Genomic DNA, 26,125 nt, shown 5'->3' with positions numbered 1-26,125 from the left:
GGATGGGGTACTCACTACATCTCTGGACAACTTGTTTCAGTGCCTCAACACTCTAAGTGAAAAATACTCAAGAGTGAAGATGCACTGGCAGCTGAGAGGAGGATACAAGAAAACAATGAAAAGCAAACTATGTAGAGGAAATGATTATTATAAGATGCTAGCAAGTATTTTACAAGACACAAGGAGCTATGAAGAAACATGACTGTGGAAAGAAATAAGGTTACTTTATTCCTTCTACAAGGAATCCCTTACAATACATCATATCAGCAACAAATACTGATGAGAGGCCATCCTGCTACAAAAGCTCTTCTACAGGATCTACACTGTCATTTACTTTCTGCAATTGTCCAAAAGAGCAAAGCTCAGCACTGACTTTCACATGTTATCATCAGGGAGGTGGAGCCTGCCAAAACAGACAACTTAAGGTTTGCTGCCCTTGCCTACTGGCTGGGAAAAGAATGTACCTAATAGGAGAGTGCCATTCTGAATTTCACTTGTGGCTGTGGGAGCATGCTTTTCCACTTATTTTTAAGCTTGAGCTCAGAATACAGCAGCATGTTCACACACGCAACTCAATCTTTCTGTTGCTTATTGTGAAATAGAAAGGTCCAAACTGCCTGTGATCACTGAAGAACCCTACACTTTTCATGAGATTATTAATTTTAATGCTCTGAAATACATACTGTATAATTACTGTGTCAACATATACTCCCTTTTCATTTTCAATTAGTATTTGAAAAATAGCATGCAAAATAAATATATGTACACAGGAGAATGAGCTGGGATTATATATCCAGCTGTAAATGACATTTCTGACTTGAAGTAATTAATTCTCCATTCTTGAGTTCATTTTTAAATGAGTGTCCATTTGAATAATGAAGAAAGGACTCCATAGAAAGTCGTGATACGCAAGAAAGAACGAAGAAAAAAATAAGTAGAGATTATTAAATGGAGAACAAAATTTTCTCTAAATAACTAAAAAGTAGAAACAGTCTAAGTACTGAAAACAGTCTTTCATAAGCACACAATGCTTCTCTAATCAACTCAGAGGAGAATATCTGTTACTGAAGTGAATGCTGCCTCATAGCCACAGATGACAAGTTTGTAGGACTGAAATACATGAACTGACTAAAAAAAAAAAGGACCGTGAATTGTACTGAATTATTTATGTACAGATAAAAAAGACCTCACTCCAAACAAATCTCTATTAGAAAGCTGGACAGCCATTAGAATTTGTGACAAGAAAAAGGATAAATAATTAATATGAGAAAAGAGGAGGAGATCATGGGAAGAAAATGAAAAGCTAAGAGAAGAAAGTAGATATCTAACTAACACAGTGCAACTACAGACTTGCCATGCTTTGAAAGCATGTTGCTTCAGGATGGCAGTAGAAAAAATACTCCAGTGCTTTCTTCAGGCTGGCTTCTAAGAAAATATTTCAGCAACACCATGATGCACCTCTGGTGTGCATCTGTACTGCGCTAGAGAGAAGCTTGAAAACGCTTGCCAGCTTCTGTTACTTCAGTACATTCTGCCCACTTGGAGTATGACAAAGCCATACTTGCTGGGCAGAAACTGCATAGCTGTCCTTTGACATAGTATACATGAGCCAATAGCGATATGAATTGCTTCTGATCTGTTATTGTGATACCAGGTCAATTACTACAAAAATTATCAATATTCGTATACAAGAAAAAGTTGACTTGCTTGACTGGTGATAGAATCTCTAGCTATAGAGCACTCCTTCTCAGGAAGTAGCCTTCATCCAGGAGACATTTTCCCTTCTGAGGCTAACTCTTAAAAGAGCCCAGAGAGGAATGGATCCAGGGACAACTCCTTCAGGTCAGGTACAAAGCACAGGTGAACTGCTTGCTTCTTTGCTTCCTGGGCCAGCCATTCCCACCTCCTCCCCTTCAGCAGGTGCTCAAGGTTGTGACTTAATTGTTACCCTACACGTACATACAAGCCAAGAATAACCTGTATTGGAGCGTTCGTGAGGAAAGCAGTATTTCCATTTGAACTGCTTGATTAGGGGGTAGATTGAAAATATAAATTAAAGAAAAAAAATGCCAGCAACTGGAATTTCATTGAAGCAAGTATTAAATAGAGCACGGTAGATGTAAACAAAGACCTGAAACATGTTTGAAAAAAAGTCTTAAAATAATGGGTTTTGTACTGTGCATTTTAATTACGACTAAGACCCTCAATATAGACATAAATAGGGAATGGGTAAGTGGGAGCAAAAGACCTCTTGCAATATTATCAAAATGATAGCTAGAATGAGTGGAGTACAAAAAAGAATGAAGAGAAAGCAGAAAGGAAATGGAAAATATTCAAAGACAAATTAAATGTATGCCCAAGGGTCAAGAATGCCATCTAGCAATATGTGGTGAAGTGAAAGCAGGTCACTAAGGGACAGGATAAATGTGATCCAGGGTACAAGAGAGCCATCTAGCATTTGGCATGAGCAACTCAGGAGACAGATGAGAACTGAAAATACATAAAACGGGGCAACAGCTGGTAAATTCGAGAGACGTGTAAAGTCACCTATTTTGTCAATTGGTTTTAACTCTACATTAAAAGATCCAATTGCTTCATGGTACTTTAAAACAATAGACAATCCTCTCAATTTTGAAACATATAATACAATCAATTTGAGAAACGTTCCTTAGAGATAAGAAATAAACTGCATATCCAGGGAAAAAAAGCTTAAGTTCCAAAGTGTTCGTTAAACATCATTTTAGTTGGATAACTAACAGTTCTTGCTGTGGGATTCTCAAGAAAAGGATGCATATTTATGTTGAAAAGCATCTGCTCAATCTTCTGATCCTTGGCCATATCATTCTCATTTACCCAAAAGACAAAGAATAATTTCTTACTTGATTGTTAACTCTTGAGTACAGAAGTTTATCAGAGTTAGCCTAATATTGTCACAAAGGTAAATGATTCAGGAAGATAACACGTTGTAGATACAACTACAGGATTCCTTATATATTTCCCTTTCATATGTGAATTACATGTTGAAGATAATACTTGCACTTAGCATAAGAGCCAATACTACCTCCTTTAGCAGCTATCAAGAGAATACAATGTAATAATAATAACAATTACTTGCAGAAATTCGAAGTAAGTAAAAATGTCTTGATAGCAGCTGACATTACTGCACAGATGATTCAGTACACAAGAACTTAACTTTTGGTCACTACAAAAGCCACCATAACAACACATGTTTAACCAAAAAATAAATACCCCTCTATTAAGAAATAGAGCAAAAAAGATAGCGTTCCTTCCAAATAAAGAACAATAGGGTAGGACAGCCCATAAATGTGTTAAGCACTTTTTTTCCTGGCACCTTTAAGTGGTTGAGTGATTACATTCATTTATTTTTCTTACCTTGTAGAAAAGATTGCAAGTCTGTACCCTTATCTTCATTGATTTTGCCTTCCAGAGAAGACAGCATCTTTCTCAAATCATTCATGGCAGCAGCAATGTTGTCAACCTTCTTCTGTAGAAAAGTCAATTTCATTTCCTGACTGCTAATATTCTCATTCATTTTTTGTGCAAGTGCTTCATCAGAAAACAAAATGAGAAGAAAAAAAGTAGCGTTACAAAATTGTGAGGTGGAAAAAAATATAATTGACTTGAAAGACGTTAATCAAGAATGCAGTGAAAAGTTTGAGTTATTACCTCTAGTGAATCATCTTGATTTTTGTCATGTATCGTGCATTAGTGACATTCAGCAGCACAGCAGCAGCTAATTATTAAAGCATCTGTATCCATTATAAAGTATTTATGATTCTAGAATAGTACCTGGAATGGTTTGCATATTTTAATCAGCATAAAGTCATTTTTCCAACACCTAGCACCTCACCAAGGTTTTCATTTAACTCTCATTTAGTCTTTCTCCTTTACTGTAATCACAAAAGCATTGATTTTTACTTATCTATAACATCACAATTTCGCAAGATTACTATCTGAAGGAATACATCATCTTTTCAGAGATGAATTCAAAATAGAGATATAAAAATAGCTAATAGATAAATGACTTCAGAATAACCATTTGTCTGTCTTAAGAAAAAAAGACATCCAGCCTGTACAGCCAAGTTTATTTTAAGACCTCCTAAATTTTTCCTGATGTTTGTAGTCTTTTCAGGTGCAAAAGAGCCTATCTGGAAGCTTTTAAGGCAGGTAGCAGTAAAAAAAGACTTGGTCTTGCAAACTCTGTATGGCTCCAGTTATCCACTCGAGTTTAACAGCTGACAGGAACAAGACTTCATCTGCGATTTTCAGAAGATGCTAAATTACTTAAACGCTTTAATTCCTGTAAGGAACGCTATTAATTTTTTTTGACATCCTTCAACAATTCAAACAGTCAACTTCATACACCTAATATACTGCACTATATGATTAAAACCATACTATGACTTAATAAATTGCTATGTAAGAAATTCTTTAACAATACATATAAATATTTATTAGAGTAAGTTTACAGTATTGGTATTGATCTTATGCTGCTTTTCATTAAGGGACCACTGTCTTTTCCCATGGCAGTAAACAGTCATAAATCAGCAATCACGGACACATGCTTAGTGTCAAATACAAGCTGTAGGCACAAGGGCCTAAAAACTGCAACAAGAAAAAGCAAGTTACACATGGAAGAGCATATTCTTCTTACTAGACTTAAATTCTTTAAAATTCTGGTATTTAAGAACACTTGGGGAACATATTGACAATTCACTAAAAGCACCAAGTCAGTGTGCATGAACTGTTCCAACACCTACGGAATGCTCTCCTGTAGAGGCACATGGATTGTACAACTCCTAATAGGTATACCCTGGTGAGTAAGACTGTTTTAGGTTAGGACGTTAACCTATTCAGCTGTTTCTTTCCCCTTGGTCTCTACTTAAACATAAAGCTGTGATTATATCTTAACTAAGCAGTTGAGTCTGCCTTGTCCTCACCTTTCTTCAGCATCATCTTGGAGATAAGCCATTGGCAGATGGTTTTTGAATACTTACTCTTATAACACTACTCTCTGGCATGGGCAAACAGATAGGTCTATACACTTCTGCTCCTGGTTGAATTGTCACTGAGAGGAAGTGAACTTTAGTGACTCATCTCCATCCATCAAAATAGATAATTGAATGATAATCTGCAGGACACAACAGTTTCTGCAGTTACATTTCTCTTGGTTCCTGCTGCAGGGAGTAGTCAAGCTGCACAAGTGAACCTGGAAATGTGGTTTATAAATGGCACAATGGCACTGCAGTAGCTGGAAACACAATCTGGCTTTTAGTCCTGACAGCAGGTGGTAGAATGACAGACCAGGGCAGACAGATAATCCTGGTCCCAGGTTTTATTTTCAGGGTTGGCAACCAGACTAGATTCCAATTCCAAACTGATCCAATTTGATTTAAAAGAAAAGAAAAAAAACCACACTGAAAAAAATTAACATGGAAGTTTGAGATTTTAGTTTTAGAGTTATTTTTAGCCTAGGATTACTACTAAAATAAGCGGCCCTGCTTCACGTTTCATTGATCAGGCTCATTTCTTCATAGGAGTCCTGGCTGCCTTACTAGACAGCATCTTCCTCCTTCCAGCACTGGGAAAGTTGGTTATTCACACAATATCACCAAGGTGCAAGAATCTTCTCCTTTCCAACTCCCATTTGAAACTACTTATCCTTATCTCAGCACTATATTCACATACATCCCTTCTCCTGCCTATTCTTTGTGATTTTTGTCTTTATTATTTGAAGTAAAGCACATATGTGGCCATAAGCACATACACATGTTCTGTCTCCTTAAAGCCATGTGGCAGTCTGCATTCTGACACACTGTTAAGCACGCATGACTATCTCAATATCAGTGCAGTATACTGGCAATTGGAGCACACTGATCTGATAACATTTTATTATTTGGTTCCCCTAAAGGCCAATCATATGACTGATGAAAACACTGTACATCACTATATTTTCTCTTACAATTCAGTGCTGCTTTTTGTTTGTTTTTCTACTACTTAATTTAACTTAGTAATGCAGTAGTTTAAATATTTATTTGAACAAGTTTTACAAATGTTCTTAGCTTAATCATGCTAAGTTCACTTCACTTTTTTTTTTTTTATTAAGCCAATCATCATTCTCTGGTAATGTTAGGAAGAGTAAAGTGTTCGAAGATGAAATCATCTGTAACAGCTGACCTGGCCCACTAGGCTCCTGTGTAGCTCCTGGTGTCCTTTCATTGAGACTTCTGCTGCTTTCAGCCTGAGTGCTGTGCAGAAATGATTGACGTTCTTGAGCTAAGAGATGGACAAAAAGTCAAGGAAGCAAGTGAAACGCTGAACATGAATAAATCAGTATTCAGAATAAATTACTTTCCCTCTGTGTCATATACCAAATATACGAAACCCAGAAATAATTGCAGATTAGCCTTTATAACAGAATGCAGGACTACATCTGGATGAATATAGTGAATAGTTTTATAAATGGCTTCCTGAGATTTGTGAGAGTTGGTGTTAGTACTAAAAGGTTGAAACTAGAATGAACAGAACATGGGAGTATACAGAGGTAAAAATTCTAGATGAAGACTTTACATCAATATGAAACAGAAATGCAAAGACAATACAAAAAAAGTCAGCAATAATTGATGTTTTGTTGTTTTTTTTTTTTCAAATTACATAACTCTTCAAATCTACTACATGCTACTCAATAAATACAATGGCATTGCAGTACCTGAAAAATGAAAACAATTAGAAAATGTAATCTAATTCCAGACTCTACTAAATATAATCTTAGATATGTGACAGATACATACATTGAAGTTTAGGAAGGTTGTGGGTTTGTTAATATTTTCTCTGGTCATGGCAGACAAGATTTTCTGTTCTTATTTTACATCTCAATTCAATGATCAAAGAACACTTTTTAAGAAGTTGGACTTAATTTTTTTTTTTTTCTGTTTTTTTTTAGTATTACTGTTGAGAAAACTGAGGTCTAGGAAAGTGAACTGCCTTCTCCCCAACAATATGAGCAACAACTGCTGGACCTAAGAAATAAAATGAGATTTACATTTTCATTACTCACTTCTCTAGCCATTAAGCTTAACGGTGTCAGATCCCTTTCGTTGAAGTGGAGAAAATAATGATACGTACATAGTAGGTTGTAAACTTCCTGTTATAAATTCATACCAATTTTTATATGCCTGTTCAAAATGCATTTTGAAGTGGCTGCTGTTCCAGTTGGAGCACATCTGAGGAATGCCGCAGATATAATTTCCTACTTTTATTATGATCGAAGCAGAAGTTGGGTATGGTGACATTATCCTCCAGTTCATGTATTAAAACCTAGCCTGGCCATAATATGAGTTTCAGGAAACAGAATTAAAAGCTGAATCCAAAAATTCTCGAAGTCCCATCAGCCTCTTGGCAGTGTGCAAAAGGATCAATGGATTATTACACTGAAGGATAATGTGCTTGAGGTTGGAAATGAGGGGAGAAAGTAACAATTAGAACAGAGACTCATCAAGGAAAATAATAATGACTGAAAATTTCATAGAAACTACTGAAATTGTCTGAAAGTAAGTATAAAATCCTCAGCTACAATTTCAATAGCTTCTGTTTGCTTTCTATGGCACGGTTATTGACAGGAGTCAACTGCTTGCATTTTGCCCAATTCATTACACATCAGTTATCAGTTGCTGACGTGATGATATAATCTATGACAAGGGAGTCAATTACTTGACTGTGATGAAGACCAGCTGATCAATGTCCTTTTATTCTTTCATTTACTGATGCTTCTGTTGCTCTAAATATATTCACCACCACTGCTACCAGACACCAGTATTTTTTTTTATATTATCTATCTTATCTTCTATCTTACCCATTAAATCAAGTGCCTCATTCACAGCTATACATTGCAAAATACCCAAGCCCTTACAGTTAGTTTTATTTGCTTTAAGAGCATCAAGGGTATGTATTTATTGCTGCATGCTTGTTTACTAATGCTTTGAACTGCTCAGATAACCTAATCCCTGTAAAACCCAGGACACAGATAACACTGTTGGAGGAAACCAGTAACGGAGCAAACCTCCACACTTCTAACTGCAGCATAGACCGTAACCAGCGATTCACACACATAAACACAACTGAACAACACGACAGAGAGAATACCGCATGTTGTACAGTTATGAAATGTCATCATTGTCTAGAAAATATGCTGGTCAGACAGCCTTAGCATCAGGAATGTCATTTGCTAAACAAACTCAGAACAGTCACTGGCAATATAGCTCCTTTCACATCATTTTTCTCCAGTGGCTCAGACGTTTTCCAAAGGAACAACTCTGACAAAAGCCTATCGTGTTCATTGTTCCCCCAGCTGAGATCCCCATTCCAGATGCCAAAAAGCAGCAGATGAGACAGAAGCACCAGACTAAAACACCAATACGCATATCCTTAAGTTAAAAATAACCATTAAATAACTTGAAATGGGATATGCTATGCTCAGTTAAAGCTAAAATGACAAAATACAAAACAAAAAATAGACTTCCATATCTGCCCTATAGGTGTAATTTCAAATAAGAAACACTAATAAAAAAGAAAAAAAAAACTTAAAGGCAGCATTTCAGAAGGCTGAGTGATGAGGAGCTCCTCTGGTTCCTCCAGGAGCTTCAGGGTGTTCAGCAGTCACCAGTATAAGCTAAAGCACATCGGAATCTAACACTAGGCTCCTAACATTGAATGTATCAGCCTAAATGTATAATTTATTGTCACATGTATTTTTAAACACAGCATGCAAAATAATTTCAGGGAAAATTAAAATTATGAAAATTGAATCTTTTCCTCTCAATATATCTTTGATTAGTCAGGAGTGACTTAATAGGAACCCCTCTGGAGAGTTACGTAGCTTCCCCATATTCCCTCTCTGGGCACTCCTGTGCCTGAAGATTAATTGCTACCTTTGAGTCTTCAGCTCACCCCATGCTGAGGACAGCACTTGCTCGTGTGCAGAACGTTTTACAGCCATCTGCTGGAGAAATGACATCACTACCAAGCAAGAGAATTTAATTCTAACAATGGCTACAATACTGTCAACCATTTAAAGAACAAGCTCTCTGCTCTAAGCCACAGCTAGGTTAGGTGGAAATAAATTACTGCACATTACCTCACCCCACAGCAAAGCTGATACATTACACAGTGTTCATAAACCTTATGTCCATGAATGAACTCCAATGTACCTCACACCCCAAAACATTGGTATGCATGTGCTGTTTTCTCCAGCTTGAGGATAAAAAGCTGAAATAAAGCTGTGCTTAGTAATAATATTTCACAAACTGTGCAACTCATAGCTGACAACGCCTTTCTTATTAGCATTCTTGCTTGTTGGTTTGTCCATGCTGTGTTGTTCCACAAGACTTAAAATAAAAGGAAGCCTGTTTTTATTTATTAAAAGAAGTAGTTCTTGTAAAAGTACGTGGTCCATGGTAGAATTGGGTATGTGTCTTGTTCACTTCAGTAATGTGTTCTTGCCAAATGGGAGGAAGAAATAGTGATATAAACACCTTTCCAACAGCTCTTCTTATCACTCACTACTTCATTACCTACAGAGTACCTGTAACCAGTCAGTCGCGAAGCGACTACCAAGAAGAGTTTGCCAGTGTCTAGGAATAGCTGTCACATGGAGACGAGTTCTCCTGCCTCGACTGTCAGACAGATCATTATGTCTCCTCAGCACAGAAATCCTTCATTAGATGGTCATGTTGTTAAATAGATCGAGTGCAGAGGGACCAATGGGAGGTTTCAAGAATTCTGAGCAGTCACTGTCTGATTTTATAATGTCTCTCTCCCTGCCTCTGTAGAAACAGAGCGTGAAGACAAAGCTATCAGGCTCGCAATTGTTCAAGTTCAGTAGCTGATGCCCTTTCATGGGAACTGAGTAATACAGGCAGGGCCTATGCTGGTGGTCTGCTCCTCATGCAAAGAGGCATTCCAGAAACAGGGAAAAGAAGCACTTCAGACACAACACCTTTAATCTGTGTCTCTTTAAGCACTTCTAAAAGCGTTAATTAAATATCCCGAAGCCCTTGTGAGATAAGTGCCATCTCATTTCTCTAGATGAGTAAGCTTGGATATGCAGATTATAAGCGGCTTCCCCAAATTATTCAGCAAGTCAGAAGAGCTTTGAGAATAGAACCCAGGAGATGTAATTTCAAACCTACTCCTTTAACATTTGACAACATATTCCTGTATTCTCATTTACACAGATGCCACTACTGTTTGAGTTAATAGCTTTTTTCCTGGTCAGAGCTCCCATGTTGTTTTGATGTCTTTTCAATTTTATCCACTGTACTCCACCCCTTTAATTACCTATTTTTGCTAATGTTTCCTTTTTTTTTTTTAAACAGCAAGCTTTTAAAGAAATCTTATCCATGCTCACTGGACAGCCTTGCTAACTGGCTGTATCCTGTGTCAATATCTGACTCTACGCTCAGCTGCACAGAAGAGAATTTGGTGCCTGTTGAGATTCTGGCTCTTTCAGCACTGAAATTCCCTCCTGGATGTGAACAACAGTGATTTCTCTTCATTTCTCTACATTAATTTTTAATCAGCCCCTTCTTTACCACTGCTGATTGAACTCCCTATCACATGTAATGGCCTTGCTCGTAATATTCATTCATTTAAAATATGTATGCTGATGCCGAATCTTATTTTTCAAGGGCAGCTTTTTAAAAGGCTAGTAGCAAAGAAATAGCTATTACACAGACGTTAAACTATGGTATATTAAAGTCTGTTTGATCACCAGGGCAGAGCTGTTCTATCAAAAAAAGACAAAGTTGTACGTGTATTGCACAGTATCAAGTAAAATTCAGTCACCAGTGAACTGAACAACAAGTTTCCTATTCAATTTAGAGGAAAACAAAAGTTAGCACATCATTTTATTGAATGTGTGAAATATATTGTTAGAGACCAACTAAAAGCCAGAAGTGTGACAGTGCTGCAGATGAATTTTATAGAAAACATTCAAGGGAGGACCTGGATTTAATATTCCAGCACTGCAGAACTCAATAACTGAAAGGTCAAAAGTAGAGAAGCCCTGAGTTCAACCTCGTATTTGAGCAAAATGGAATTAGGCTGAAGATGCTATGAGTTTTAGAGAGCAAGAAAGGAAAAGACATTTTGCTTAAGCTGCTCTGGAAGCTCACATACAGGGAAGAGTCAACATTCCAAAACATTTTAGCCTACCATGTATTTTTCCTGGCTTTGAATTAAGAAAAAGAACCGCATTGATTTTTAGCATAGCCATTTACTTAAAAGTAAGATTGTATTGCTTTCTTTTGTTGAAGTTAATGGGTTTCAAATCACTGCATCTCTCACCCACCTTTTGGTTGGCAATTTTGCCCACTGTATCCAGGACAACACCTCCACTCCAGCGATGTTACTATTTTATGTTCAATCCTATAGGCTTGGTGTCTTCTTGTCTGGGAACTGCAAAACAAAACTATTTTAAAACTGTTTTGTGTAATGGTAAAGAAGATGTAGGATCCTACATTCTGTTCTGTGTGTGTGCGCACGCATGTCCTCTCATTAACTACTTGAAACTGAAAGTGAAGCCTAGCTAGGAGCTGATGTTTCAACAGCAATCAGAGTGTCAGTACTGCAACCTCCAGTTAATCTGAATAGACAACACTTTCCTTTAAGACCTGTTTAGTGCTGTCAGGTTTCTTCCTTGAATATACCATCCAGGAATTCAATATTATTAACTGTTATTATGATTAATAACTACAAAGCTAGGCAGAGTGATTCAACTATACGACTATGGAATCACATTTCCTTTGAAATCAATAACAAGAAGCATTTCTGATGAATTTATGCTATACCAGACCATATTAAGTACATATTGGAAGCCTCTTGTTTCTGATTCAACTCATATTCTGGGTCGTATTATGAGAATTGTGATCAGCAGGTCAAAGGTAGCGATTCTGCCCCTCTGCTCTCATGAGACATCACCTGGAGTACTGTGTCCAGCAAGACAGACATAAAGCTGTTGGAGTGGGTCCAGAGGAGGGCCACAAGAATGACCAGAGGGCTGGAGCACCTCCCCTACAGGAATAGGCTGAGGGACCTGGGGCTTTTCAACCTCAAGAAAGTTCTGGGGCTCCTTATAGCAGCCTTCTGTACCTGAATGGGGTCTACAGGATAGCTGGGGATGGACTGAGGGAAAAGGTCTTCAAACTGGAAGAGGGTAGATTTGGACTAGATATCATGAAGAAATTCTTTACTGTGAGGATGGTGAGACACTTGTACAGGTTGCCCAGTGAGGTTGTGGATGCCTCCTCCCTGGAAGCTTTCAAGGCCAGGTTGGATGGGGTCGTGAGCAACCTCATCTAGGCAAGGTTCACTGCCTATAGCAAGGTGTGGGAACTACATGTTCTTTACAGGTCCCTCAACCTTTACAGACCCAAACCGTTCTATGATTCTATGGACTAATTTGAACAAGATTATAGATGTAGACAAATCTGATAAAACACTAAAATTTCCAGCCTGTAGTTTGAAGCAAGTAGGGTATAGCTATGCAATTGTGATACCTCAGTTCTTACAGTTAAAGTAGGTAACTGCAGAATCAGCAGCCATTTTGTTTCTGTTCCAAAACATTCTGTATGTCCCAACTACCCCATCACTTCTTACAGCTTTTTGAAGTTGTCAGTTTAGAATGAATATGCAGCAAAAGAGCATACTGAAGAAACGAGTTTAAGTATGTCTATTTGCTTCTCTTAAATATAATGTTTGAGAAAAGAAGAATTTCAAATAGTTCTGCTAGTTGCTAAATGCTATCACGAAAACAATTTCTCTCAGAAAATGCAAAGAAGCCTTCTGAACACATAATCCCTGTCAAAATCACTCCAGAAAGGGGTGAAGTTTGAAAACTGTCAGACCAAAAAATACACTCCTAAAGAATTTAAAAATATATAAATAACCTTGTTTTACACAGTAGTTAATCTTGTCAACCTTTCATAAGGAATGCAATACTGCGTAATAAAATGTATAGCAGATTTGCGCATGTCCCTGAAGCACTTGGCCTCTGAGAAAATAACTTGTCCATATTGAGAACTTACTAAATATCAAGGTGAACTGAAATCCAGCTTGGTCTTCTCAATTATTTCACTGTATATGCGCTCTTACTTTGCGATTAAACTGCCTTCTTCTGTATTGACATAACCAATTCCTGAAAGTACTCATAAAAATAAAGTGTCCATGAAAGGAGTTAATCAGGAAGAGATATTGCAGAAATAGCTTTCCATGTAGACAAGCCCCAGAGGTATATATAGCAAACTAAATAACAAGAGCAGCCCAAGGAGATAATTAAAATTTTAAAAATATGTAAAAAAAAAAAAAGCATTATTGCAAATCCACCAGATTGAATAAGAAAAAAAGCAGCCAACACTGCAACCCCAGGGCTTATCCCACTATTTTGAGATACAATTTATTATATTTTACTCTCTCTCCTCATCCTAAGGATATTTCTGTTTCAGGTTTCACCTCAAAGTTTAAGTGTGCTCTGCCCTACCATCTAGAGGACAATTCTCAGAAGAAGCTGACTTGTGTGAGACTTCTGAAATTTCACAAGGGAGAAACATTTTATAATCTTTGTTTTGCTAGTTCTGTTTCAAGCTGCCATTCTCCAGTCCCATGTATTAAAATCCGATTTCAGTTACTATTAAAATCTTACGTTTGGAGAACACAAACAGTGAAATCACAAAGGACAATCTAAGTATGTTCAGAGTTGCCATTAACAAATTGTATCCAGGCCAATAACTTCTCTACGTTTTGCTGCCTTGCCAACATAGCTGTGACACAAATAAGAATCCAGAAGAGATAAAAATATTTACACCATTCAGAGAAAGCCTTCTGCCCCAGCAACACAACACACAAGCTTGGAAAACTGCACAAGAAGGATTTTCTTTCTCACACAAGCTTTAAATACTTGCAGTTTCTCTTGAAGTAATTTGGAAGAAACATTCATTAGAGATCAGAGGATGCCAGAGTCAGGGTATGCCAAATGTGTATGGTGAAACTGAAGGACAGTTCCAATCGCAGTTTTTTTTATACTTGCTAGGAGGTCAGCAATGACATATGTAAACATGCTAATTTGCTCCCTCAATGTTATTTTGCTTGTTTGTTTTCTGAAGTTACGATTGCATTTCATTATACACCTGGTGACCATTCGAGTATTGTTTCCTCCTAGTTGTACACACCTCTGAGCACAGGATCCAAAAAGCCAAGTGCAAGGCTTTGCTCTGCCTGATGACAAGGTTTCCAGGTTGTCCACTACAACTGTTGGTAAAAGCCTTGTATGGGTATAAGCACACCAGTTTCTGTAAGAGATAGAAAAGAGACAGAATTAAAATACAAACAACATTTTGCACAACATAATGAGATATGCTACTTCACAGGAATATCAGTTAAGGATAGGATTAAGTTGGAAACAAAACTTCCCTCAGATTGCCAGTTTAGTTTTGGGCAAGTTACTTACTCTTTCTGCTTCAGCTATCCATTAACAATAAAGAGAACAAGCAGTTATTTCTAAACCTCTAAATTTATTTAGGTATAGCTGATTTTTTTCTTGGTAAATGTTTAAGTAGTACCAAATACAATGAAGTCTTTCTAGCCTACAGTAATCATACATACTAAAATAACCCTGCATTTCCGATCATAGAAACTCTCTCCAGAAGTCAAAGGATTGTTTAACACAGCTTTTAATCACCAACAAGTCTCATCTTATGAATTGATATTTTTACACTTCCTTTCTTCCCCTGGAAATAAGTTGAGCACACATAAATTGTGTTATATAGTGCACATTGAGGCCCAAGCCATACACAATCATAATATGTGCTAGTCCTACTCCTAGCTATGCCACTGGCTTTTTCCTCCCCTCCTCTTCCTGGAAAGAAGTCATATATGAAATAATCTAAGTGTCAACTGCAGAGCAGGAAGTGGGAGAAGATGAATGTAAGGCTACATTCCTTTAAAAGTAGTACCAGGAGGCTGGAACAAACTGTTTTACATTCAATTTCAAAAACAGATACAGTGGTAGAAGACAAAAGGAAATGGAATTTAATTGAAATTATCATTTGAATAATGGCTCAGGATGAATTTGTACAGTGAAATCATGTCTCAAATCTATTGGCACTCTTTGAATCAGAAGTAGAGAAATTTCAAAGGCTTTTGGCAAGGTCACTCGGCCAGTGCTAAGCTGAAAAAACAGCAAGATGTCACATATTGAGAAGACATGTCCTGTTACAGATTTTTATAAGGCATTCCAACAGAAAAGTGAAAGACTAATTAGATTTCTAAAGAAACAGTTTATCAGCACAAACTCATATGAATATATAGTAGACATTACATGCATCGAGGAGATGATAGCTGACTAGAGAAATGAAAGTTAAACAGAAGTACACAAAATCGCGTAGTTCTAGTAATAAACCTAAAGTTTTCTATAATAATATAATTCAGTAATCAAGTTGATTATGAAGAACTGCATGAATCTCATCATATTTAATTTCCAACTAGTTAAGTGCCAAAAAAGATGTCTTGTAAAAGATGTCACCCATTAATAAAAACAACCTCAAGTTGCCCTGGCCACAAGCTGTGCCTGGGGAGGTTTAGGTGAGATATCAGGAAAACCTTCTTCACAGAAAGAGCAGTTAAGCACTGGGATAGGCTCCCCATGGAAGTGGTTGAGTCACCATTCCTCAATGTGCTTGAAAACCATTTGGATGCGGTCCTCAAGGACATGATTTAGCAGAGGGTTGTTAGACTTACAGTAGTGTGGTTAGGTTGTTGACTCAATAGTCTTCTCCTTTTTAAAGGTCTTTACTAACCCAGAGCAATTGTATGATTCTACGAACATGATATTTATGACCTAAGTTTACCATCAGAGTATCACAGAATGGCTTAGGTTTGAAGAGAACGTAAAGACTGTGGGAATACAAAAGAGACAACTCAGAGCAGAAGCTGTGGGGCAAGATAAACAACATGAGAAGGCAACACTGAGAACCAAGGACGCCTCCAGAAGAAAAGAAAAACAAAGTAAGCTGCACAATGGCTGTGTGGTAACAACCTGGACTGGAGAAAGAGTGCATGGCTTGGAACAACTCACAGCTCTGATTGGATAAGCGCTGCATGCACCGTTAAGGAGTGCTTGCAGAATGTTTTGTTGACATGTAAAGACGGGTGGTAAAGTTACAAGAGAAAACTTGCGAATGTATATGAAGGATGGAGGTTAGAACCTGTAATAAACCATTCAGATTGTCCTCCAAATTCACGCATCAGATGCTGCAAGTGGCGCCCACTGCATGGAGCAAACCTAGCCAAGGCTGAGTGAACCTGCTCTGGCAGTGCTGCCCGACTGAACTACAGGGACATCGTTTCCTGCGTGCCCGCACCACTCGGCAGGACAGAAGGTGAGCAGTCGGCAGCTATGGGGAGCTCACTAATGAAGGAGCAACAAAGCCATCTCGAAGCATTACAGATAACTTGAATATGATAAAATCGACCTGTATCTAGCTCAGCATTAGTTACTTCTCTTAACTGGATAAGCAAAAATGTCCATGACTTTCCATTAACTGGGTTTTCTTTTGATGGGGAGCTTTGGTACAAAATCGGCACAAAACTCAGAGGCTTCTACTACTACAGACAAAGTGGCTACTAAACTTTTACCTGTTTGGCACCAAATATCGGAAGCACACAAACAAACCCGACAATAAAGGGCAAATTCTTCTGTCTGTTCCCCATCGCGCTCCCCCCCATCCCCACCGTTGTCCCTCGGCGCGGGTAGCAGCTCCTTCCCGGACCCGATCCGCGGCTCCAACTCCATCCCCGGCCAGGGAGATGGAAAACCGCAAACCCCCACCGCTCTGCCACCAACCGCACCTCCCCCCACCCGGTCCCTCGCCGTGACTCTGCCAATCTCCGCACCTTCCCTGTCGCTCTCCAGACCGCTGCCGCCTTCCGCCCCTCCAATTTCTTGCCATTCCGCCTCTGCCACCCGCATGTAACTTGGCTAAAGTCAAGGATGGACCGAAAACAAAGGATCTTTCTGATCCCGGTCCACTAGATCCGAAGGACGAAGTGAACTTGTTCCCTCCTGATAACTGTTTGAAGGGGACTGGGAGAAAAAACGTGGTTTCTTCTACAGCATACTACAGTGCTTTAGAGCAGTGCAGAAAAGAAGCAATATTACGGGGCGATGCTGATATGTTGCAAGCCTTTCCTATGGTCTATCATGCAAATCAGTCCCCCCTGTGGGAACCCCTCAATTATGAGGCAGTGAAGGAGCTAAGGAACTCGGTGAGGGATTATGGAATTCAGTCCACCTTTACATATAATCTTTTGGTTGCTATTGCTGACAGTTCTGATCCCTTACAATTGGAAAATCTTGTTAAGAACAATTCTGTCTCCCATACAATACACTGTTTATGACTGAATACCAAGAACAGGATACCATCCAGACTATAGCTAATTCAGCTAACTTAATCTATTGGCATGGAGGAGCTCCTGGGGAAGGGGCGCAGGCAGCACCTCAGGTCTATATCTATCAGATAGATAGGCAGTGCCTTGAATAAGTTAAGACTTTGGTGTTGCATGTTATCCGTCAGATACCTGACACTAATTCATCTAATGCCTAATTTATATCAATTAAACAGGGGGCTGCCAAGCCCTACATTAAATTTCTTAACAGTTTACAAAATATGCTAGAGAGACAAATGGAAAATCAAGCTGCCCGGGATATTTTGTTTAAGCAGTTAGCAGTAAAAAAAGGAAATGTGGATTGTCAGAAGTTTTTACAGTCCTCAAAGAATGCAGATCCATCCGTTATTGACGTGATTAAAGCCTGTCAAGATATAGGCATGGAAAGTCACAGAAAGGCCTTGTTAGCAGACATTCTGGCATCCAAACTCTATGTAGGAACAGCTCAAAAAAAGGAAGTGTTACAATCGTGGAAATCCTGGCCACGTACAAAAGGACTGTAAAAAGCCTATGCGAGCAAATAAAAATGCGTAAGCTAATCCAGCTCGACCCTGTCCCCAGTGTGGGAGGGGGCTACACTGGGCAAGAGAACATCTATCTAAGCTCCCTGTTGCTGCACAGCCCTTTGATCTGCTGGGAAATGGCAAGAAGAGTACGAGACCAAATGCTATGACAACAAATACAGTCCCAAATCAGCCAGCCACTGCCTGGTCAGCTCACTCAGACTAGCCACTGCAAGTAGTGCGGGAGTGGACTTGGCCACCACCCAGTCAGCAACACTGATAACACCATGACCCTTATTCTAGTGGGTATAATAGGCCGCTTCCTCTTGTAGCATCCTCTTATTATGACATAGTTACACAGATGTGACTTATTGTTTTACAGGGAGTCATAGATGCTGATTACACTGAGGAAATGAAGATAATGGCATGGACACCCTCCCCTCCACCCACCACTTTATTCCTAAAAGCCGTAAAATAGGACAGCTAGCCCCTTCTCATTCTATGCCCAAACCTGGCATCAGGGACTGGACTGGTAGATTTGAGAGCATGGACAAACCTGTTGTGCTATGGACTACGCAAGTGTCAAAAGACAAACCGTTATTACCACACACAGGCGACAGTTATTAGGCCTCCTGGATGCCAGAGCCAATGTTACCATCCTTAAGTCAAGTGAATGGCCCTCTGAATGGCCACTAAGAAACTCTCATTCTGCTATTATAGAAGTCGGGGGGCATGCAGCAGCCGAAAGTGCCTGAATTTTATTTTTTGAAGAGCCTGATGATCACATCGCTCACACTGCTCCTTACACATGCTGCTTCCCTGTACTCTGTGGGCTCATGATCTTTTGTGGTCAGTGGGGCATGATTTTGCAGATGCGTTTTCAATACAGGCCATTGATGGGCAACAACCTATACCCCTAGCTTGGAAAACAAAGCAACCCGTTTGGGTACAACAGTGGCCCTCAACAAAGGAAACGTTGTTGCATTTCCATAAGCTAGCTCAAGAACAACTGGCTGCTGGTCATGTGGTGTCTGCCACCAGCCTTAGTTATCACTACTTAACAGGTACACCCTCTATTCCAACAAAAGAGGCTGAGATCTAACCTCTAAAAGACAATTAACACCAAAAGCACTATGATGCTTAGACTCTGTAATAACATCAGTGCAACATGGACACAGCCATCACGTTTGCTCATCACTTCCAGCATCTCTTATAATACCAAACTCCTACTGCCCATATAGTTTGTTATGTCAATGGGATATCTCAAGAAAAGATCCTCTCATCATCCTTGAACAGATACTGTTACCACACACATTAAAAACGATTACATCACGAGTGGAGATGTTTGCAATGCTAATACAGTGAGGTCGGCATCATGTACAAATTTTATGAGCTTTTGACTCTGATTGCATCCACATACCCACTACTAAAAAAGATTTAGATTGAGTGCTTGAGTATTTGCTCACTGCACAAACTTCTGTGGCTGACTATACTGGAAAATTTCCACTCATCCCCCCAGACATCAGCTACTGCATCATTTATGTTACCTATCGTTTACTAGAAATATTTTACTTTCTCATGTTCCAATACCTAATGCTGTTACTGTATTTATGGATGGCTCCATCAGGACATACCAAGCAGCGCTTCTCTGGTGTGCGACTGCTACAAGAAGGCAGTCAGATGTGCATATTGTTGATGGATCACCTGAAGTTGTATGATTTGCTGTGGTAGCTCAAGCATCTCAAATTTTGCAGAACAAAAGCTCTGTATAGTAACTGACTCTTTGTACATTACAGGTATCATTCAGCCGATGGAGGGGTCTCTCTTAACAAATTTAAGAACCCTGCCTTTTTTGCACAGCTCAAGCGAGTTTTACATTATGCCTCTAACCACATTCTTCCTTACTTTATTAACCCTATTCCATCACACACTGCATTGCCTGGTCTATTAACTGAGGCAACCATAATGCTGATCAAGTCACAGTCACCTTTTCTAGACCTCAATTATTTCAACAAGTGCAACTCTCCCATCAATTCATGCATCAAAATAGGAGAGCCTTGCAAAAACAATTCCAACTGACAGTGAATCAAGCTGGTAACATCATTCTAACATGACCAGACTGCCAGACAAATGCCCTTTTGCCTCAAACAGGGACAAATCCCCATGGCACAGACCTCTTCAACTCTGGCAAACAATGTCACTCATGTTCACTAATATGGCCATCTAAAATACTTGCACGTAGCAATAGATTCTTCTTAAATGTTTCCACAGAGCATACAGGTGAATTCAGTCACGAGGCCCATAAACACTGCTTATTTTCTTATGATGCTATGGGGATCCCACATACTACCAAAACAGATAATGGACCTGCTTATAGTTCCAAGGCCAATCTAATTTTCCTCCAAGAATGGGTGGCCAGACATACTACAGGCAGTCCTCATTCTCCCAGTGAGGGAGCACATCACTGAATATGTTCAAACATTGAAGTGTACTCTTAATAAAAAAAAAAAAAAGGGGAAATACAGGGGACACACCTCAAGAAAGATTATGTAAAGCTTTGCTTGTGCCAAGTATTCTGAATCATGAACATACAGATACAACTCAAGTAACGATAATTTTGGGGGCACCCCACTGCTCAAGGAATGGCCAAAGGCTAACATTTGGAACATGGCCACAGAGCATTGGGAAGGTCCCTTGCCACTGATAAATCAGTGTCATGCATACACTTGTTTCCACTGGGACTAAGCCTACATGGATTTCAACATAATACATTCAGCTTCATCTCACAGCAGAAAATAGCATCCAGCCTTCATAATGACTGGGATTGTGTGTTTATTACTTCTTGGTATTGTTTTGCAATTTGTTGTATTGTAGATAACTTACGGGTGCCATAGTCAATGACAAAGAAGGGCTGGATTACAATTGCCCACTGGAAAGTATCACAATAACAACATTGGTAATGGTATGATAAAAGTGGGTGATTTTCCTGTGTTACCAATGCAACCTCAAGAATTAGAATTATTAGGCATTATCTATGTTGCTGTGCGCTTCTTCCTTTTAGTTGTAGATCAAATGCAAATTGAACAGGATTTGAACAGGTTACCGGTGATGTCATCTATGACAATAGTTCTTCTACTATAATTTTACCCTCTCATTATCAATAATGCTTGGTTATGATGCTATTAGTCTATCAAGTAGCCTTTTCTTCATTTGCACAGACCAAACCTGGAAGGGAATCGCAGATAAAGGGATGACCCTGCATTATAGAATGATCAACTTTCTCATCCCACTGATCAGAATTTTAAATATATGGCCATATATCACTTGAGACAAAGGCACATACTATCTTAATTTGATTCAACGTATGAATTTAATAAAGAACTCCAGAATACTGCTCAATAGATCTTTCAGTTCACTAGTTCACAAGAATATGATAACTAAAACTCATGAACCTCTGAGCTGCTGAGTGCTTTGTTTGCTCATTTCTGCTCTTGAGACATCCTGTCTCTCAAGCCCAAACATATTGCGAAACAGCACTGCTCAAGCTTTGGTCACGCTCACCAAGTTAGGATGCTAGCTGGCTGGAAAATAACACCACTAGTGATACTCTAGCAGGCTTGCCCACTGATGTCAATTCTATCCAACACACAACATTTTTGGCCATTGATTTTCTATTATTAGCCCAAAGGCATGGTTATGAAGACTTTGAAGGCATGTGCTATGTGAACCTTATAGATGATTCAAAAAAAGTATATATCAGAGCATACAAAAGTACCTGATTAGAGACAATTGTCAAGAGGTACACACAGAACAGGACCTTCAGGGATTCTTTTCCAGGTTGCAGAAACTTGGGCCATGAGCCTAATGCGTGCTTGTTCTTTTCTTAATGGTTTTAATAGTATTTCTTGTTATTATACTATGTTTAGCTTGCCTTTTTTCTTACCTTCAGCGTGTTAACAATTGAAGCCTTGATCGAGTCACGATAACCTAAATGCATCCAGCAGTACCGTTACAAAGTGTTACACAAAATGAAGGAGAACGCTCTAAATGGTCATGATTATGTTATTAATGATTAGTGCTATTATTTTACATTATGTTAATAGCTTGCTAACAAACAAAAAAAGAGGGAATTGTGGGAATACAAGAAAGACAATTCAGAGCAGAAGCTGTGGAGCAAGACAAAAAGCATGAGAAAGCAACGCTGAGAACCAAGGACACCTCCAGAAGAAAAGAAAAACAAAGTCAAGCAAGCTGCACAATGGCTGTGTGGTAACAACCCGGATTGGAGGAAGAGTACATGGCTTGGAATGACTCATGGCTCTGACTGGATAGGCACTGCATGCACCATTAAGGAGTACTTGCAGAATGTTTTCTTGACCTGTAAAGGCGGGTGGGAAAGTTACAAAAGAAAACTTGTGAACATACATAAGGGATGCGAGAACATGCAATAAACAATTAGGGTTATTCTCATCTGCATCTGTGCCTCTGAAACTGCAAAAGATCATCCAGTTCCAGCCCCTCTGTTTCAGACAGGGCTGCCACCCAGCAGCTCAGGCTGCCCAGGGTTCCATCCAACCTCACCTTGAACACCTCCAGGGATGGGTTATTCACAACTTCTCTGGGTAGCCTGTGCCAGTGCCTCATCACCCTCTGAGTAAAGAATTTCCTTTTAACACCTAGCCTAGATACCCTCTTCTAGTTTAAAACCATTCCCCCTTGTTCTTTCAGTATCCGCTTGCGCAAAAAGTCTGTACCTCCTGTTTACAAGCTCCCTTCAAATACTACATGGCCTCAGCCTGAGACTTCTTACCTCAAGGCTGAACAATCCCAGCTCTCTCAGCCTATCTTTATAGATCAGAGGGCTGAAGCACCTTTTCATCTTTGTTGCTCCTCTGGACCTCTTAGGATCACACCATTATTCCCATGCTGAAACATATTATTGGCTTGACAAAGGAGTGACAAGACATGGTTGCTGAACTTACAACTACTTCCAGACTAATATTTGCATATCATACCTGAAAGCTCAACTTCCAATATCATGGTTTGCTGCTAACTCTTGCTTCCAATTCATATTGATCAATTCTGTTAAACTCTAAAACATTAAAACGTTACCAGGAAAATATGTATTTAAATTACACAGCTTGCCCTGACATCACTGTCTTTCTAGGCTGCTTACATTGGGAATCAAAACACACAGATTCACAGCTTCACACAAGAATCATACAAATGCAAAATAGCATAAGAACCTATCCTTAAGATCTATCTTTTGACTTCTGAGATCTTACCAAGATATTTGTGACAGAACCAGTTCAGCTGGAAAATGATTCCTGAGATCTAAGACGCTAAGTAAGGCCAACAGATGGACCACCTCAGTATTTCTGCCGCCAACGTCATATTGCAGTACTCCCTCATATAACTTGTGAGATTCAATTGTTAAAGTAAAAATCCCTTTTACATGAAGCATGTTGTTTATCTCTTATCTTATTTTACCTCCTTACCATTTTTTTGGAAAATTTTCATTAGGATAATATTTCTTTTTGTTTAACATAAAGCTTTAGTTTGATGCTTCCTTTTTGTTCTGTTCCCTCTGTCTCTAGCTTCTTGCATGTATGTGATGAACATTTATTGAATAAATACTTGCCAAGACCTGAAGACATCTCTGAACTTTCAAGGTTAAATGTCAGTTAATCTTCTCATCGCCTTTGTGGAAGTCAAGAGCAAATTCACAAAATAAATTTGATAGACTCAACAGGGGAAAAGCTTTAAATTTTAAAAATCAACTTGCAGCACTACTCCAGTTGTGGCATAGAGGCCCTATACAGTCTCCTATATATTGAGAACATCAAGACTAGCAGCAGTAATCATACTGTTGCAGTATTTTTGGTAATTGCATTCCATTTCACATCTAAGCAAATACGATCAACAAAAAGATAAATCAAGTAAAACAGACGTTAAAAGCACAACTGTAAAAATACATAAAAGCCCTGAAATACAAAAGACCAGGTTAAGAAAACTACCTAAAGTTGATAATGTAAATCCACTCATTATCATTACTATAGAGAGCAGCTAATTTCAAAGTAATAGCTACTGGAATTAGCTCATTTGGAAATGCCTTCAAGGAAAAAGCAACACTATAAATCCCAAACTTAACAGGTAAGGACAACTGTTTCTTTTCAAGATAATCTGAACTCAACCTCTGATCTTGTTGGTCCTTTTATCTGCCAAAAAAAAAAAAACACAAAAGAAAAAAACATAACCCAACTTGAACAGATTGTTTCTACTTATAATATCTAACTCATTCTCACACTGAATGAGTACGATATCTGTGTACCTGTGGTTCTCACAAGGGCCCAGCAACCTTTGAGCTAAATTAGAGGACATATTCTCTGCAAAAGAGTGCCTGGTGTGATTCATAATTAGTTTTACACTACCAGTGAACTAAGCTCATTAAGATACGTTTACAATGTAAATAGAATTTTGAAGCCTAGAAAAAAAAAAAAAAGTAGATTTGAAAACAGAAGATGAAGCATGGTGGAAGAACTATTATGGGATACTTTAATGCAAAGGCAGAACAGAAGACATCTGCTTTGCGTAACAGGAACTCAAACCAGAAAAGCCTCCTTAATCTCACCAGACTAATAAATTCCAGATCAGCAACACAGGCTTCTGACACAGATTTTTGTAAAGAGCTGCAGCAGGTATTCTTTTTTTTTTTTCCATTAAGGCTGATCTCAGTCAGGAGAGTTGTATTTAACAACTCTCAAAACACATTGTACAACAGATATCCAGTCTGGAGAGAGCCGTGTAAGTCAACTGTTATAGAATCATAGAATCACAAGGTTGGAAAGGACCTACAAGATGATCTAGTCCAACCATCCTCCCATTACCATTGCTACCACAAGCCACTAAACCATACCTCATGTCTCTTCATCCAGACAACAAAAGCCCTTGTGAAATTTTCCCTTGCTGATGAAAGGAAAAAAGGCCAGCAAAACTCACTGATAGCAATGTGGTGGAGAACAGCTTTGAGTCTTCAGAAAATGGGTGCATGTTGGAGACGGCTGCGAGATAGGAGTCTTTCCAGATCCATTTTAAGTAGGAACTGCTTACACATTTCCTCAGTGGCAATGAGTCCTGTGCCCAGGTTACCTAGGTACAACACCTTTCTGTACTAAAAAAAAAAAAAAAACCACTATTTCTGAAGGCACAGGAGGAATTACTGCAGTGTTTCCCTGTGTTTAGCTGACTCATCTTCAGTGATTTACATCAGCCTCATGATATGGAAACTACATATATATGAGGCAAGGTTTCACAGCTTCGGAATGACACGATTGCCAGCGAAAAGCACCTTCCTTATCTGTCAACGAAATCACAGAGCCTGCGGAAGTCTGCCCTTCGGCGCATAGCTAAGAGACCCATGAGAGGCAATATCTCAGCAGTGGTTGTAGGCTCTGATTTTCGTTCAAGCCAACGAGAAGCTCTGCCATGCTGGGCCGGCAGGTGGCAGCCGCTGCCCGCAGAGGAGGGAAGAGGACAGACTGCGGCTAAGGGCGGAGGTCACAGGGCCTTCATCTTTCTACCTCTCTTCCTCTTCCCTGTGTTTTATCTGGTGAAGTTAGCCGTTCTATGGTAGTCCGTGTACTCTGAATGCATTTGCACGGGACTTTCGCACGGGACTTGAACCAGTCCTCTTGACACTGTGGCATCTGATGTTGATGTAAAGTGAAGTGCAATTCACACCATCAATTAAAAAACAAAAAACAAAACAAAACCAATAATTTCCTGAGTGTGAGTGGAAGTTATGAGACTGCATCAACTCCCTCTATACTACATTCCTAGTTTGAACCATTGAATATTTGATTAACTGAACAGGAACAACAAATAGCACAAAAACAGCCAGCTGGTGATCATCAAGTACAGCTGTACACAATCAACCCATTTGCTTTTTAGCCAATATATTTTCAAACAGCATTTGTAAATGGTCCTAGAACCACACAAAGAGCAGCAGTGGCAGTCAGGACACAAAGAGTGGAGATTTCATTCTGCCCCTTTCGTATTATATCTAAAAATAAATTATTTTTATCCACGAGTAGATTAGATTACCT

At 39.0% G+C, this 26,125-nt stretch overlaps 1 protein-coding gene across 1 annotated transcript in view; it reads right to left on the bottom strand.

Annotated features, from left to right (window-relative positions):
* The window catches only part of MMRN1 (multimerin 1), a gene marked incomplete at its 5' end in the record, with an annotated part of 39,863 nt that extends 14,752 nt beyond the window's left edge, over nt 1-25,111 (bottom strand). The window contains 5 exon segments of the mRNA XM_019615107.2: nt 3,394-3,567; nt 6,199-6,297; nt 11,369-11,475; nt 14,244-14,363; nt 25,020-25,111. Of these exon segments, the coding sequence (XP_019470652.1) occupies nt 3,394-3,567; nt 6,199-6,297; nt 11,369-11,475; nt 14,244-14,363; nt 25,020-25,111 (592 nt within the window).
* Between the last annotated feature and the right edge of the window lie 1,014 nt (nt 25,112-26,125).

This window comes from Meleagris gallopavo, chromosome 4 (genome assembly GCF_000146605.3).
Source record: "Meleagris gallopavo isolate NT-WF06-2002-E0010 breed Aviagen turkey brand Nicholas breeding stock chromosome 4, Turkey_5.1, whole genome shotgun sequence".
Classification (NCBI taxonomy): Eukaryota; Metazoa; Chordata; class Aves; order Galliformes; family Phasianidae; genus Meleagris; species Meleagris gallopavo.
The sequence above is the reverse complement of the archived record's forward strand: the minus strand, read 5'-3'. Positions and strand labels throughout refer to the sequence as shown.